At 33.7% G+C, this 16,200-nt stretch overlaps 3 protein-coding genes and 1 pseudogene across 3 annotated transcripts; 1 reads left to right on the top strand and 3 right to left on the bottom strand.

The window, feature by feature from the left end:
* Positions 1-782: 782 nt before the first annotated feature.
* LOC106303415 (probable protein phosphatase 2C 58) lies at positions 783-2,269 on the bottom strand. Its single transcript, XM_013739689.1, has 4 exons — positions 2,145-2,269; positions 1,429-1,671; positions 1,078-1,354; positions 783-1,003 (listed from the first exon to the last, which is right to left on the bottom strand). Exons 1-4 carry the CDS (start codon positions 2,175-2,177, stop codon positions 783-785), a joined length of 774 nt encoding a protein of 257 aa, XP_013595143.1. The 5' UTR covers positions 2,178-2,269.
* A 1,234-nt stretch (positions 2,270-3,503) lies between these two features.
* LOC106305356 (non-specific lipid-transfer protein 13) lies at positions 3,504-4,458 on the bottom strand. Its single transcript, XM_013741736.1, has 3 exons — positions 4,188-4,458; positions 3,772-3,944; positions 3,504-3,666 (listed from the first exon to the last, which is right to left on the bottom strand). Exons 1-3 carry the CDS (start codon positions 4,395-4,397, stop codon positions 3,624-3,626), a joined length of 426 nt encoding a protein of 141 aa, XP_013597190.1. The 5' UTR covers positions 4,398-4,458; the 3' UTR covers positions 3,504-3,623.
* A 1,561-nt stretch (positions 4,459-6,019) lies between these two features.
* LOC106305586 lies at positions 6,020-6,723 on the top strand (annotated as a pseudogene).
* A 942-nt stretch (positions 6,724-7,665) lies between these two features.
* LOC106303554 lies at positions 7,666-9,239 on the bottom strand. The gene is made up of 3 exons (XM_013739819.1): positions 8,946-9,239; positions 8,589-8,814; positions 7,666-8,286 (listed from the first exon to the last, which is right to left on the bottom strand). The coding sequence occupies exons 1-3, from the start codon at positions 9,168-9,170 to the stop codon at positions 7,850-7,852; spliced, it is 888 nt and encodes a 295-aa protein (XP_013595273.1). The 5' UTR covers positions 9,171-9,239; the 3' UTR covers positions 7,666-7,849.
* Positions 9,240-16,200: the final 6,961 nt, after the last annotated feature.

Raw genomic sequence — 16,200 nt, 5'->3', positions numbered from 1 at the left:
AATAAAATTTTAAATTTTACATGTTTTTAAATTTAATATTTTTTTATCCCTAAGGACTCCAAATTAAAGAACACCATTGGACATACTATTTTGATTAGAGTCTTTAACTATTCTAAAAAAATATATATATTAGTTTAATAATTATAAGGACTCCAATGGTGCTAACACCATTGGAGATGCTCTAACATTGTCTGCATATCGATTCCATCACATGATTGGAACTTAAAAACCACTGCTTCAAACTTGTCCTTCCACTCGATATTGTTACCAAAAACATTTCCAACTCATTGTTATTTTAATTCTATAATACAACTTAGATGCGGTTTTACTCTAATTTATTGTTATATCTCTCTGAATTTTTTTTATATTTTTTTCTTCTATATTTAGATGAAAAAATAGTAATCTCTATTGTTATTCTATATTGAAAACAATATTATTATAAGAAAATACATTGGTTCAAATTCATTCGTATTATAATTTTAGAGTAAAATAGCAAAATGTATTAGAAATGGTACAACGTATTATTAGTGGTTTGTAGAGGAAACAAACACATTACTAACATAATATATACTATATTACTTATTCTGAGAAATTTCATTACTGATTTTAGACAACTTTAAAAGAAATTTCATTTTACAGACAACTTTAAAAATACATCTCTATCTTGGAAACTTGATGGTAATTTATAGACAAAAGCTCTGAAAAAAGAAGAAGATACTAGTGGAACTTGACAACGATACAGGAGATGTCGTCTTTGCTCTTCTTAGATATAGCTACCTCTATCAAGTGCTTTGCTGCTGCTTGCGCACTACATCAAACACACAAGATACCAAAGTCACTAAACTTGCCTTCCATATACCATCACTCGCGAAAACTATGAACTCAGTCTGCTCATCAATTGCCTGGTGCGTAATATCCGGCTCTGAGCTCAAATGTATCTTCAAGCTCTTATCTCCAAACGCTCTAGCAACCGCTAACTGTCCATCTACACGTGGAACATCCCCTGCAACACTTCAAGAAACGTTAGTTAGCTAGTCAAGAAACGTAATAATATACACAGACAGAGCTTCTTTTTACCTGGAATGTTTGATACAAAGCCACCTCGCTTCTCTATATCTTTCCTCTCCTTGCTTGGCTCGTGATCAACCGAGAGCTGATGCGCAACGCCATTCTTAGACATCACCGCCCTCGAGTCTCCAACGTTAGCAACCACTAGCTTCTGACCATCGATTAAGATCCCCGTTACAGCCGTCGATCCGCCTTTACCAAGCTTGAGAGACTGCTGAAGTATCACTGCGTCTGTTGATCTGTAAGCGTTTCTTATAGCGTTCTCCGTATCAGTCCAAAACTCCTTCTGAGAACAATAAGCAACAGTCAGTGTTAATTCACCTTTTTTAGGCAAGTTAAGATTTTTTTTTTTTTACTTACCTCTTGAAGAATGTTGTCAAAGAGATTGGTCTGCAAGTACTTGGCAACATCATGACCCAAGTGACCATCAAAGATGGCGAACAAACCGAGTTCGTGGCCGTCGACTTTCTTGAATTCGGAGACTACGTAGTCCTCCATGGGATGGTTTGATTTGCCCTTGATAAAGTGGAACCCGTGAGTGATGTTCTTCCACATCTTGCTTTTGCCTCTTCCCATGTCAGGAGCTGCTCCGCAGATCCCAGCCTTTAGGGTTAATAATAAAACAGAGCAAAACAATAAAGAGTATTTTAATACTGCAATCACACAAGATCAAAGATTCTATCCACCAGACATGAAAGTGAGAACCTTGCAGACCTTTAAACAAAAACGCTCAGACCTTTAAACAGAGCACACTATCATAACCAAAACAGAGGACAGTATCGTAAACAAAAAGCTCAGACCTTTAACTACTATCTTTGCACAGAATCTTCATAATATGGTAACTAACATGTGAGTCGAATTTAATCAAAGAACTCATGAATTTTCGATGGATCAACAAAAAGCTCAGACCTTTAACTTTAGGCAAAAGATAAAACTTCTAACATCAGAGAAGCTGATTCCAAGTGCAGACAGAAAATAACTAAAACGAATCAAATCAAAGGCCAACCAAGAAAAGGGTAACCGACAACAGACCAGATCAGATCAGATCAGATCAAATAAGATAAGCCAATTAGTACCTTCATCTTATGGAGAATTTCTCTGCCTGCCATTCTAAGAAAACACCCTCGACTCCCTTTGTCTTCGTCTGAGATGATCCAAGTAAAACCAGAGAGAGAGAAAGAGAGAGAGAGAGAGGGATGGGTTTATTTATGACAGGAATGGTCTTTTGACTTTGATGTAAGAAAATGTGAACTGGCGGTGACAGTAACAGTTTCGGCTGCGTCGGCCAATGCCAACGCGTACTCTTCTCCCACGACTTTTCTTCTTCTGTTATTTTATCACAATAAATATTTCATTAATCCCATTGCTTTAACACTTTCTTAAAAGTTCAATATTTTAAGTATGTTTTTTTTTTTTTTGTTGTTGTAAACTCAAGTACCTTGTTAGACGATCTCCAAATCTCTATTTATATAAAAAAAAATAGAGATGTGCTATCTTCGTCTTTAAATATAGTGGTAAAAAGTAACATTTCTCTATATTTTCTTCTAAAATAGAGTAACTCTATTATAAAGTCATACATTTGAGCAAATCCAACTCTAACGTAGAAATTTCTATTTTAGAGAAAAATATAGAAACATACATTTGAGATACTCTTATGAATCTGATTCGATACTACTGTTAATTTTCAGGTTTATTAAAAATATTAATCAAACCATTAATTTACGACTATAGATATTTATTTTTGTTTTATGAAAGATGCCGTTTTCCTTATACATGTAGCAGCCAAGTACTACATACAATACTTATGTTTCATTTTCTTATTCTCCATAAATTCATGTCGGCTCATTCAATAGATTCACTTTGGAGTGTCTTCTTCGTTCCTTCCAAGTCTTCGTCCTTTAGAGTGACATCCCTTCAGTTTTTCCTAATCTTAATTTGGTTTGTTTCGTCAAGCAAATAACAATAGAATCATATGTTAAAACGCTTTCTTTGTATATTATACGTAGTGTGATGGAAACTCAAATTGGTCATTTTTTCAAAACCCAATTATATATCCCAAAGATTTTGTTAATTTTTATCGCTAAGAGGATAATGATCTATGATCAAAGAGTTGGTGATATGTCTAATCAAGGTTTTCGTCATTGGTATACCAATCACACACATAAAAGTAGTACTCGACGATTAGTGGTCAGTTGTAATCGCTCTTTCTTGATTATTTATATTCTTCTCAAGTATAATGCGATTAATTCACCAATTTGAGCCATCATTTTCATCTCACATATTTACTCGCCGAGAAAAAAATTCTTGCTTAATGGACAGACACTAATTACTCTTTTTCTGTACATAATAATGGTCACTGTATCATAATGATATTAAGAACTATAAAAGTAGAAGCCAGCTGATTATAATACACAATATACTTATATATAACCGCTTATAGAACTTAACATTTGCTTGCTTTTTAGACTAGTCACTAATACAATAAGCTAAATTATATATCATACACAGATAGCTATTACAAGTCTTCCCTTTCCAATATTCATATATTCTTGTAACTAGTTTACTTTTTCAGCGTCGAGTTCCTTCATGTTTCTAAACCTGTAATGAAAGAAAATACTCCAATATTAGTCCTTTACACATAGGAAAACTGTAACAAAATAACATTCTTAGGTTAAAAATTATGGAGAGGAGAATAATAATTACTGAGAACAGTCCATTCCAACAGAGATAGGAAAGCTGAGAGAAAGAGAACAAAGGGGAGGAAGATTGTTGATGGAGGATGCCAGAAAAGGAAGATGATCTGCTTTTCCCATTATCTCTATGCATTCACATACTCTCTCTAACTCTCCAGTCCCCTGCTCATTCTTCCTCGATCGCTGCTTAATATATAACGTCAGATTACTAATAGCTAATGGTGAAAAGAAGGACCAGCCTTGAGATACCGAGAGCCATAAACAATTTGTAAGAACTTTAATATTAGAATTTTAAAATAATTTGGGAATCTGTGTATATATATTAACTTAAAATTTTCGGGGTCCAAGACGAGTGATTCACTTGGCTGTATCTATGACCGGCTCTATACTGAAAAGAAAAACCGTAAATAGAGAAAGAGTAGTAACTGGAGTCTTGAACTTGACGACGTTGTTCAAGTGGCTCACGCCTCTGCAGCATTGTGGAGAAGGTTGCTGGAAGATTCCCTCGACGAAGCCCATGCACGGCATGAAACTGTCGAACACCTCTCTGCACTGCTCAATCGATTGAAGTTGGGAAACGGCGGTCTTGGTCAAGGCCAAGAGTGTCACCAGGATTATGGCACGATGTATCTTCATTGGTCTCTTTAACTGATTACTCTATAGCGATTAAGGAGAGATGATTCTTGTGTGATCACAGTTCGATGTATCTATATATGTATATGTAGTAGTCAGTTAATTTATATTTTCTAGGTTATAATGCATGGTTAGTTTAATGAACACATGTAATTCTCATGGCTCCTAAAATCGGATTAATTCTAGCCGAGTTCTCTTTCAGCTCGGATGATTTTATCGCATGCCATGCGTTTGTTATCTAATACATGTGCCCATATTACTGCATGTAATCTGGTCTCAATACGTAGCGTATGGACTATGGAGAGTAGAACATTTCTCAGTAACATTCGTGCTTTTTAAGTAACATCCGATTTCGTAGGCCTAATTAACACGTTTAGATTCTTTTGTTTAATTAGCAGACTAAAAAGTTTATTATTTCCCACTATCTATTTTTATTTTCAAATAGTCGGGACATAATAAGAAAAAGTCTCTCAGTGGATGTAGATGTTTTATCTTGTCCTTTAAGTCTCAAGTTGGGGGACATAACAATAAAGAGATCTAAATCCAACCCTAAGATTTGGTCTTCAAAATTATATTTACGGGTTATGCTAAAGATTGTACTAGTAAGATTGGGTTTACGTGGGTTGTAAGCGAGTTAGTGATCTAAATCCAACCCTAAGATTGGATCTTCAAGTGTCAGCCTCAGATCTCACTTAAACCACTTCAGACAGCTATAAGTAAGGAGTTGATCGTCTTTTTCCTTGAGCTTATGGGACTACTTGATCCAGCAAACCTTGCTCCAAAGACTGAACCGTAAAAAGTGTCTCTGTATAATAAATCCACAAACTTCAAACAAATGATCCATAACTTGTGTCTTTCAATGGCTCTCTCTCTTACATTTCATGCCCTTCTCTCACTCCTTCTTTTTCATGTCTCTTTAGTATCAACCGCAAAGCATAGCCTTCAGCAACACACACGTCATTCCTCAAACCATAAGCTTCACCACCAAACAAGTCATTCCCAAAACCATAACCAGCATCTTTAGCAAGCGTATCGTGCACTTAAAGCATGGAAGAAGGTCATTTATTCTGATCCAAAGAAAATTTATATTATTCTCCAATAGAACTAGTTGGGCTTTAAAAGTAGAAAGCCTGTCTTATTGCATACTTGATCCATTTAATTAGCCCACTAAAACTTGATTGTATTGAACTCCTTTTTAGCTAACTTGTACATATTTCTGTCCAGAGTTAATAATACTCATCATGTCCAGGATAAAATAAACAAAAAAATACAAACGGTAAGTTAAAAACTAATGATTTCAGTTTTGTAATAACTTACTATCAAATTAGAAGATCTGGTTTTTAATAATGGCTGTTTGTGCTTTGTAAGGGAGTAAATAAAAAGTGTGAAAAGAAGATAGCCGTTAAATCCATTGCATGTCAAAACGTGTGAAGAAAAGAGAAGAGCAAAACTGAAACGCTTCAAACTAATCTGCATATTCTCTTGCGAATTGGTTGCGGCCAAAAGGCTTCATCCAACGGCTATGATTTCTACTTTCACAATAAATACACATACAAGCACCCAAGAGCAATATACAGTTCAGGAGAGTAACTTACTTGAGATTTATTAGTTTAAGTTTTGGAGAGATGGGTCTGGTCATAAGGTTTGATGCTTACTTGATGATAGTGATGTTAATGGGTTTGGGGAATGCAATAGGCTTATCAAATGGGTACAAGTTCTATGTTGGTGGGATAAATGGTTGGATCCTTACTCCTTCCGAGGATTATTCTCATTGTTCTCACCGGAACCGGTTTCAAGTCAATGACACTCTTTGTAAGTCTCTTTCTTCTCTCCTATTTATTGTACACATTAATGTCATTATAAAGTAATAAAGCATGATAATATCAATTGGTGCAACTGCAAGATTTTAAGTACGCCAAGGAAAAAGGTTCAGTGTTGGAGGTGAGGGAAGAAGAGTACAACACATGCAACACGACTCACCCATAACTTCTCTATCAGACGGAGACTCTCTCTTTGTGCTTAGCCGCTCAGGTCCGTTTTTTTTCATCAGCGGCAGCTCAGAAAAGTGTCCCAATGAGCAGAAGCTAGCCGTCAAGGTCATGCCCACCGTCCCCGTCAGCCATCCCCTTCCCCGTCACCGACTCTTTCTCCAGTCCATCAGGCTTTGACGTCTCCAGCGCCTACTCCACTAGGAGTGGTTCTTTCTAATTCAGAAGCTTTTGCTCCGGCTCCAGGACCGGTAAGAGCTCGCAATAATGCCGGTTCGGTTGGTCCTGGAATGGGTCCTCTAGGATTGGTTCTCGAAGTTATCATAAGTTCCATGGTCTAGTGTATAATGGCAAGGTATTAACTCCTCTACAGTTGAGTTTAATATTAATGTGCCATTTTACTGTGTTTGAATTATTATTGTTTTGGTAAACTGTTTGAACTTTGAACTGTTTCTATATTGTCATTCTCTCGACAAAAGAAAAACTGTTATCATTCTCCCACGTACATGTAGAAGTAGAACGTTGTAGTATTAACATGATTCATGCAAAACTTCTTCAGATAGATAAATCTTCGGTCGAGACTGATATTAAAAAATAAACATTAAGTGTGAATTACCGATTCGCCGTTCATAAAAGAATGACAATTGTACATTTTCATAGTAGATAGAGATATGTTTACTAAATTGTGTATTTTGTTATGTGGTAAGTTGTGATTGGTCAATTGACTCTAGTAAAGAAAAGTTGGGAGAGTCGCTAAGGCTTTCAAATACGGGCAATAATCCAGCCTTTGTTTTTTGAAGTACTCCTTGATTCAGATTTGTAATGCTCTGTCAAAACTTGGATTATTAAACATGTTTGTCATGCGCAATAATAATCTTTATCTTTTCAACAAAACAACAAATTTGTACCAGATCTTTGTTTTTAAGTAATCCTTGATTTAGATTCCTAATGCTCTGTCGGAAAACGATGATACTTGCACGTATCAATTTCAAGTCTTCCCATTTTAAATACCCATTATTCAACCTTGCGACGCTATATATTAATTTCTTTCACAAAAAAAAATATTCCTGTAAAATCCATATTCTTTTCCCTGTACTTTTTTTCTTTTAATTCCACTTGTTCCTCTGAATTGTTTACTAGTCAAAGCCCATGTTTTTTATTCACGTTGTTCATTTGCCTAAGTGACTCTTACAAAACCGTGTTGGCTTTCGACAATTATTACAAGTAACCTTCAGCAAGTAGATCATCCATTCATGTCTAAGGACTAAGGATGCCAATTAGAATTTACCTCAGTTAAAATAACATTGCGTATACTATAATGGATCCAAGGAGTTGCCCTGTTTGGGCGCACAAAATCATCGGCCATACAATCCCACGCAAACTCTCAATGTGAAACTCATTTCACTTATTCTCCTCCTAAGCTACTTATCATATTCGTATGTCTATATATATTATATATGTATATAATCACACGACCGCGACGGCGGCTGGACGGCCCATTCCGGAGGATAAATTACCATAAATACCATAATTCAACATAGAAACTCTAGGCTTTGGCATCACACTCTTATCTTCCTCCGTCTCCGTGTCAACAAGCATCGCGGATTTTCTTTCGCAGGTGCCGTGCCATTTGGCTTGCATGTACTTGTGTTTTCTCCAAGGACCAATGTGCATTTTCTTGTCTTTCATACACTTTTTAGCCGCCGTGCACAGTATTTTTATCAGCGATTTTAGCCTTTCTGTTTTTCCGACGTACACTTCAGGTAATATTCCAATGAGTCGCTTGTACTCATCACTACCTCTCGCCATCTCAAACTCCGCCCTAAAAGACAGCTCAATCACCACACGGATCTCGCCTTTCTTTGATCCAGATTTGTCCACGATTTCCAAATATTCATGCTCGCCTAATATTTTCAATTAATAAATATCATGGTTAGTCCAACTATTATTATAATTAATGACAACTTGATACAATAAGCAAATATCTAGACAATTCCATTGACTTGGTGATAAGGAGGGCTGAACGTTTCAAAACAAGTCCATATCAAACGTAAGGTTTTTGAAAATTTCTTTAATTCTAAAAATCATAAATCGAATCACACAAATCTTTTTAATTTATTCATAAACTATTTTTTTATCAGATGGAAACTATTAAAATACAGGAAATTTGAAAAACCGAGTAAAATGGGGATATAATTTATTATACCTGCAGGGATCTCGTGATTGCTTCTCCACTTGGATTTGCAAATGACGCAATCATAGCCGGCATCTCGGAGACGGCTAGCCACTTCGCCGCGTAAACAGCTACGGCAACCGCCGGTCATCGGTCTCCGGCAAACACATTGCAAACCCTTTGATCTCACTTCTTTCAACGCTTCTTTGGTTGCTTGTCGAATCTTTGTCTCAATAGAACTTGTCCTATACAGTGTCGCCTACATATTTAACATAAACCCCAAAACCAAATTAAGTATACCCCACCAAAAAAACTTGATTTTTTTTTATTATAATCAAAGAAGAGACTATTATAGAGTTTATCAACTAATATATATATTTAAAAAATTACCTGGAGAAGTTGTTCTTGTTCATTCCAAAACGTTTTGTTCTCTTCTGAGTTGCAACCGGCGGCATCGTTGTCCATATCGGATTCTTCGCCGCCGGCGAAGCTACCGGAATCAGGGTAATCCTCTGGTGAATGGTTCCCTTCGTCAAGAAAACCAAATAAAACATCGTCGGAGCTAGCCATTCCGTCGAGAAACTTCATGATGTCATCGGAGTTTTGCCGATCCATTGCTTTCGAGAAGAGAGAGAGATATGAAAATGTTTCTCTGTTCCTTCTTTTAATTCTTCTTTTGTTTTTTAGGATGAAGAAAAATAGGATTAAACTAGAAGGATATATATAGTCAGAAAGTGAAGCCTATGTGGGACCCGGATAAATGATAGGACCCACACTTATAGAGATAGGACCCACCTGAGGAGTGGGAGAAACAAATACAAGGCGCCGCGAACAGGTGCATCGAATGATCTGTTTGAGTTTGGATGAAAGTAACGTGTCAGAATCTTATGAGCTGAGTCAGATCTGATGGCTAAAGACAGCTAGTTTCTGCGTCAGCATGGTCCAACCACAAGAACTCCGCATTACAGATTCGGATATACTCGATCCCTAACATTACTAGAACGTTTCAATTATTATTATAAAAATATTATCTTTTGCTAAATTAAACTGTTTTTTTTAACAGAGACGAAACTTCGTACTAAATTCATTCTTAACACTTGCCATTTATCAATATACTATTTTCTTAAGCTCAATTGAAAAATAGACAAAGCGTGTCGAGTTAGATTATAGATAATTTATCATTGTATATCTCTTTGTCTAATTCATTAGCAACTAACACGTTTTAGAAGCTACTATGCATAATGCATTATCTATCCAAAGTTTTCGTTAAAACTTAATATTGGTACATGTGTTAAAGAAAATGAGTTATTCTTGGGTTCACCCCCTAGGGTGAACCTTTAGATTCACCAACCAATAGAAAATTATCATTTTAAATTTAGTATCTTTTAATTAAAGAAACCAAATAACTTGGCAAATTATATTATTTTTTCAAAATAAAATTTAAAAATAAATAAAAATAATATATAAAAAACGAATTTAAAAAAAAAAAATGTTGTCAACAAAACACTAAACCCTAAACTCTAATCCTAAACCCTAAACCCTTGGGAAAACCTTAAACCCTTGGGTAAACCCTAAACCCTTGGGTAAACCCTAAACCCTTAGGTAAACCCTAAACCCTTGGAAAAACACTAAACATTTGGATAAATTCTAAATTATAAATCTTAAACACTAAACTCTAAATCTTAAAAATAAATATTTTTTTTAAATAATCTTTTTTTAGAACTATTGTTATTTTTATTTATTTAATTTTTTATTTTTTATTTTAAAAGCATAATATAATTTGGCAAGTTATTTTGTTTCCTTAATTAAAAGATACTAGATCTAAAATGACAACTTTCTATTGGTTGGTGAACCTAAAGGTTCACCCTAGGGGGTGAACCCAAGAAAAAGTCAAAGAAAATTACGTTAACATTTTTATATAATGAGTACACGCGTCTTGAAAGGAGTTTTGTTACTTGACATAAAAGTTATTTTGTATGATTGACTTGTATATATCCATGGTGCACACACAAAAGTTTAGAAACTCTTCATAAATTAGATGTATTACTTATTGCAATGCGATTTTTAAAAGCACAATTATTAATTATTGGAAAGCACTCGCTAGAATCGTCCTGATCATGAAAAGGGGACCCACGTGCCAAAAATCAGACAGAGACAAAGACATCTACGTGGAAGATAGCCATACACGTGTCTTTTTGTCCTAAACGCCTTATCCTGGTTGCCTACATGGGGTGGGGATACTTCTTTCCTTATCATGTCACCAAAATAAAATAATTAGAGAAATTAGCTGAAAATTATAACTTATATTAGGAAATATGCCGGTATTATGAAAATTAGGACCGTAGAACCATTCTTTTCCCAAATCTTTCTTTGACAAAAAGTAACTGTAACGAAATTTTTAGCGTGATATATCACACATTACAAAATTAAATTTGTTTGAGTTTCCAAGTTATGCAAATCTTGTAGTGTATTTACAGAAAGTAAACGACATTTTGACGTCAGTAAAGTGCATCTGCATTACAAGAACCTTTTTCGCATCTACTACAATCATTTAATTGACTAAAAGATACGTTTGGATATGTGGAATATGCTTAATTAATAGAATCAATTTTCGGATACTTAGCAGAAGTACGTTAAGCACATTAACTCTTTTTCGGATACTTAGTAGAAGTACGTTAGGCACATTAACTCTTTTTCTTTCTTTTTTTTTGGTAAAATAAGCACATTAGTTATTTTTACAAAAGCATGGTATATACTTAAGTTTGGCAAGAATGATTGGCGAATGCGGTGATGGAGTTAAAGTGATTTCTCTGTATTAATTTAGATGTCTACCAAACCATAGATACAGATTACTACATCGCTTTGTAGTTCGAAACAGATGTTATCTCTAGACCGCTCACGTGAAAATGTGGAAACAGCTCATATTGGCTTATGTAGAATATTTGGAACATGTTACATTTCTTGTTTCAGTCTGATTCTTTTAAATTGTACTGAAAAAGATTAATAGTAATCTGATTTATAGCACGATGTATTCGCATTACAAAGTTAAAGTTCTTTGAATTTCCAAGTTATGCAAATCTTGTAGTGTATATGCTTAATGTATTTACAGAAAGAAAACGATATTTTGGTCTAAGTAAAGTGGATCTGCATTACCTGAACCTTTTTCGCATCTACTACAAGATACTTTGGATATGTCGAATATGCTATATATAATTGATGTTCAGATAACTTGGTAAAAGTACGTTAAGCATATTAGTTACTTCTAAAAAAAAGATGGTATATATGCTTATAAGTTTGGCAAATGCGATGAAGTTATAGCGCAATCTCTCTACACATTTAGATGTCAATAGATACAGTTTAATACTTTGTAGTTTTAAACAGATGTTTTCTATCAATCGCTCACATGAAAATGTTGAACATATCATATCATAAGCGAGGTAAAAAAACAGAAAGTAAAAAACTGTTGGATTTAGTAGAATATTCCGCATTTTTTCAAATCAGAATTTTAGGAGGCTGGGAATATTCTTGAATAAGGTTCTTTCACAAAAAGAAAAAATCTTAGTAAGGATCATGTGGTGGCAGCATATGGACCAGCTCATTGAGCTGAGGTAAACACCAAACAGTTGGAACATTTGTTGTTGTTAGTACACTGACACAAAGTAAAGTGTGAAATGTTGGCAACATAACGCAATCATGCATTTTTTTCGTTGCTTGGTAAAACTTTCCGAATAGTTCCGATTTTTTTTTGTTGTTCAAAGTTCCGATTTTCTTACTATTTGTATTTAGGCAAATATAGTGGACATATAAAAATAAAAAAAAACCTTGATACAGTTAGCCAGGCTAATATGCTCCTAAAACAGGTTTTAACTTTGGTCTTATTGATATACAAGAACATGAATAAATATATATAAATCATTATAATATTTGACTCGTCTTGCATAAATTGTATGACTATAACCAACGCAAACGGCATGCTTTTTAGTGTGTAATATGAGAGTCAAATAAAGTGAGTTGAACTGAATTGAATAATGCTGTTAAAAGCTGTCACATGTGCTATCTCTGCATAATTTTGTTTTATCGTGTGTGATCAGTCAAATAAAAGGATATGAAATGATCTTTGTGTATCAATTACAAATTAAATTAATTCATATTGGACTCGTTGAATAAACAATCTGATATTTGACGTTCATTTCTTCCAGATGTGATGAGTAAATACGAAGTCTATGAAGACTACAAAAGGCTAATCGATATTTTCTTCTACATTCAAAGATCTTAATTAAACATTCGTATTACCATAATAAAGTAAATTTAGAAATTATACATGTACAACATATAATCTCTAAATATACTTTATTATGGTAATGAGAATGTTTAATTGGATCTTTGAATATATAAAAAATATCGATTAGACTTTTGTAGTTTTCATAGACTTCGTATTTACTCATCACATCTGGAAGGCCAGATTTCAAAAATATCAACATATATATTATGTAAGGCCAGTTTAAAAAACATATATATTATCTATCATTATTTTGTCATAAGTTACTGATTATTCTTAGTATAATCCGATGGTTAGAGCCCTGGCTAGGAGTGAATCCCAAAAGACAAAAGAGATGAGTAAAGTTTATGGAAGTGTCACTTTTATCATTTTATAACATTTGGTGGAATTTGAATAATATACAAACGTTGCGCTTTCGAAAAGGATCGTTGCCGACCTCGATGCATTTACGGATACCTTAAGACACTTGGTAAAAAGGCATTACAATTTCTTTTATTAATCAGTTTTGTAGTTAACAAGCAAACTGAAATAGGTAATTGCTGGAAATCATACTAACGAGTAGGTCTAATATATAATAAAGTCAGGTATAATATAAATCACGAAAATGCTAAACTTATGTCAATTGTTATGTGCCATATATCTTCGTCAATTGTTATGTGCCCTATATCTTCTCCATATTGCTAGTTTATGCTTTTTTATAGCACTAATATATACATAACTGGATCTTGTTTTTGGTTTTAGGAATAACATCATCTGAGATACAAACAAACGCTAACCTAAGTATATAAACCTAAACGCAAACACAAGAGTTGTATTTGATAAAAGCCAAAGTTTAAATCTCTCAAATATACTAGCATATGAATGTATGCGCGACTAAAGTCACTAAACCATCGGTTTTAATATAGATCTTACGACTCTTATTGTAAGAAGACGTCTCATGAGCCTGAGGAATGACAACTCATTAATAAAAGAGAATGCTTAAAGTTCAGTAATCCAACATTCAATCGATAAGAAGGAAAATAAAACAGGTAAGATCCCGAAGCAACCCGAATTGAAAAACGTGAAGGAAAATTAGAAACAAGTATCAAAATTCGCCTAGCATTCACACTATTTTGGATAACTTTAGATTACTGAAGAACTAAGTAATTACAGACTGTCAGGCTTGTAGGGATCCTTATTCATTATTGTCCACTAATTCTAGTATATCACAAGTTCACAAAAGAAATCCCAACACGATATAGGCAATTACACACTCGACTTGAGTCTTATTTTATGCTCTTAGTTTACTTTAACAAGATAAAGTCTTTTTGAAATTTCAAAGTGTTGATCATGTATAATCTTTACAAATTTTCTTGGCGGATTTAAGAGATTATATGAGGAAGAGTCGGATAAAAAGGATTGGAATACTTTTCACATATTCATTTTGTTTTTGTTTTTTGAATGAAGACATATTCATTTTGTCTCCCAGCATTAAGACTGATGGGTTATTTCCCTCTTAAAATTCAGAATCTTATAAATTGTATCCAAAAAATCTGTAGATATTTTATTCGTCCTTGTAAGAAACAATAATCAAATGAAAACCCACCATCAATCTAATGTCCAACAAAAAACAATTGAAGTGTTGAATCTGTTGATAAAGTTCCCTTTTTTAAGTTTTTCCCAAAAAATATTTATAAAGTGTCAATTTTTAATAAAGTAAGTCAAGTTGCATTAATCATCATACAAATTTAATATATCTTTTTTTTGAACAAATTTTTTTAATATATCTAACTATTATACTCACTATCAAACATTAGTAATTGGAATTTTGTGTAAAGTGTAAGAATCAAATCTTAAATAAATGGAACTTTTATCTTTGTAGATATAATAAAGGCGACAATCAAATCTAAAATATAAATCTCTCTTTAACAAAGAAAACAGAGACGGCCAAAAGAACCAATTAAGATTATTTAATTGAAAATATCATCGATTTAAAATAAATGCTTGTTGAGGCCAAACTATGTGCTAAATGAAAGATGTTTAGCAGGGAAGACTTTAATTCAGTTTTGTGATGGTTTTTTAACGTTAAAACTCATCGATTAAGTTTATTTCGGGTAAAACCTTCAAATTAAGTATTTAACGGAAAAACCTTAAATTAATTTTATTTAATGAATTAAACCCAATCAGGTCATAATTATCATTGTTACCGGTAAATCTTTAGTTCAATGGGTTTTACATTAAGTAAACATAATTGATGAATTTTACCATTAAAAATAAAATAAAATCATAATTTTATAATATTATCTAAAATTAGTAACTTAAATTTTCAAAATTAACATTTTTATTTTTTTTAATAAATATATAAATTTGATGTGTTTTTAACACCAACATTATATATGTGTAGATTAAAAATGTAAAAACCCAGAAAATATAATAAAAGTTATCTAAATATTTTTTTTGTCAGCAACATAAACAGAACCATGTAGATTCTGCAAACCAAACTGGTAGCTCTGCATCTATATGGACAACAATAGACGATTGCTTTCGTGCACTGCGTGCAAAACTGTCCGCCCTTGAATTATGTGTCTGTGGTACTTGAATGAGTTCTGAGCTATGAAAACTTCTCTTCAGAACCTTTATATCTTCTAAATAACTTGCAAATGCTGGCTATTCTTCTGGTTTCGAAACCATCTTCACCAACTGAAAACAATTTGTTGTAAATGTAACAGTAAACTGTCTTAGGTTCCTCATACACTTCATTGCCCAAATAAGCGCTTCCATCTCTGAATGAAGTGGCGGCTGATTCGCTCCCATTAAACCATCAAAACCTTCTAGTGTACTATACCACCCTTGTTCTGAATGTAAATCTTGATTTTTCTATGATCCATCCGTAAAACACCATCGGCCTGGGATATCCGGTACTATCGCTTGTACTGGTAATCGAGTTTGCTCGATTCCTTGTGTTAGTGAGATCTGCGCCTCCACCCAAAGTAAAGACTCTGTTTCTGCTAATTTGAGAGTATCTCTAGGATCCATGTCCAAATTACTAAAAACCTTGTTATTTCTTCCCTTCCATATGTACCATAAGATCCATGCAAATTGATGATCTTCCAATTTCGGAAAAATTCTCCAAAATAAATAATCCATGTTTGCAAAAAATGATTGAATAGGAAAGATGTCTGGATTCGAGGGAATTCTTGAGAGTGCCCAAACCTGAACCGCCGGTGGACATTCAAAAAAAAACATGATTTATGGATTCCTCGTATGCTCTGCATCGTGAACATATTTTATCCCCCTGCATTCCTCTTGCTCTTAAAAAAATTATCTAAAGATATACCTGTAATTAAATTACTAAACGATTAAAAATGTAAAAAATAAGAAAAATAT

Source organism: Brassica oleracea, chromosome C7 (genome assembly GCF_000695525.1).
Source record: "Brassica oleracea var. oleracea cultivar TO1000 chromosome C7, BOL, whole genome shotgun sequence".
Lineage (NCBI taxonomy): Eukaryota > Viridiplantae > Streptophyta > Magnoliopsida > Brassicales > Brassicaceae > Brassica > Brassica oleracea.
Note: the sequence above shows the minus strand (reverse complement) of the source record. Positions and strands in the feature narration are given on the sequence as shown.

Bases quoted from the DNA above. Each gene is read 5' to 3' on its own strand.
- LOC106303415 (XM_013739689.1), bottom strand. From the start codon at position 2,177: ATGGCAGGCAGAGAAATTCTCCATAAGATGAAG. The intron at 1,355-1,428 runs GTAAGTAAAAAA...TATTGTTCTCAG, and splicing joins TTGACAACATTCTTCAAGAG to AAGGAGTTTTGGACTGATAC. The intron at 1,004-1,077 runs GTAAAAAGAAGC...GAAGTGTTGCAG, and splicing joins CTTTGTATCAAACATTCCAG to GGGATGTTCCACGTGTAGAT.
- LOC106305356 (XM_013741736.1), bottom strand. From the start codon at position 4,397: ATGAAGATACATCGTGCCATAATCCTGGTGACACTCTTGGCCTTGACC. The intron at 3,945-4,187 runs GTTACTACTCTT...TATATTAAGCAG, and splicing joins TCGTCAAGTTCAAGACTCCA to CGATCGAGGAAGAATGAGCA. The intron at 3,667-3,771 runs GTAATTATTATT...CTTTCATTACAG, and splicing joins GTTGGAATGGACTGTTCTCA to GTTTAGAAACATGAAGGAAC.
- LOC106303554 (XM_013739819.1), bottom strand. From the start codon at position 9,170: ATGGATCGGCAAAACTCCGATGACATCATGAAGTTTCTCGACGGAATG. The intron at 8,815-8,945 runs GTAATTTTTTAA...TTAAATATGTAG, and splicing joins AACAAGAACAACTTCTCCAG to GCGACACTGTATAGGACAAG. The intron at 8,287-8,588 runs GTATAATAAATT...TGAAAATATTAG, and splicing joins CAATCACGAGATCCCTGCAG to GCGAGCATGAATATTTGGAA.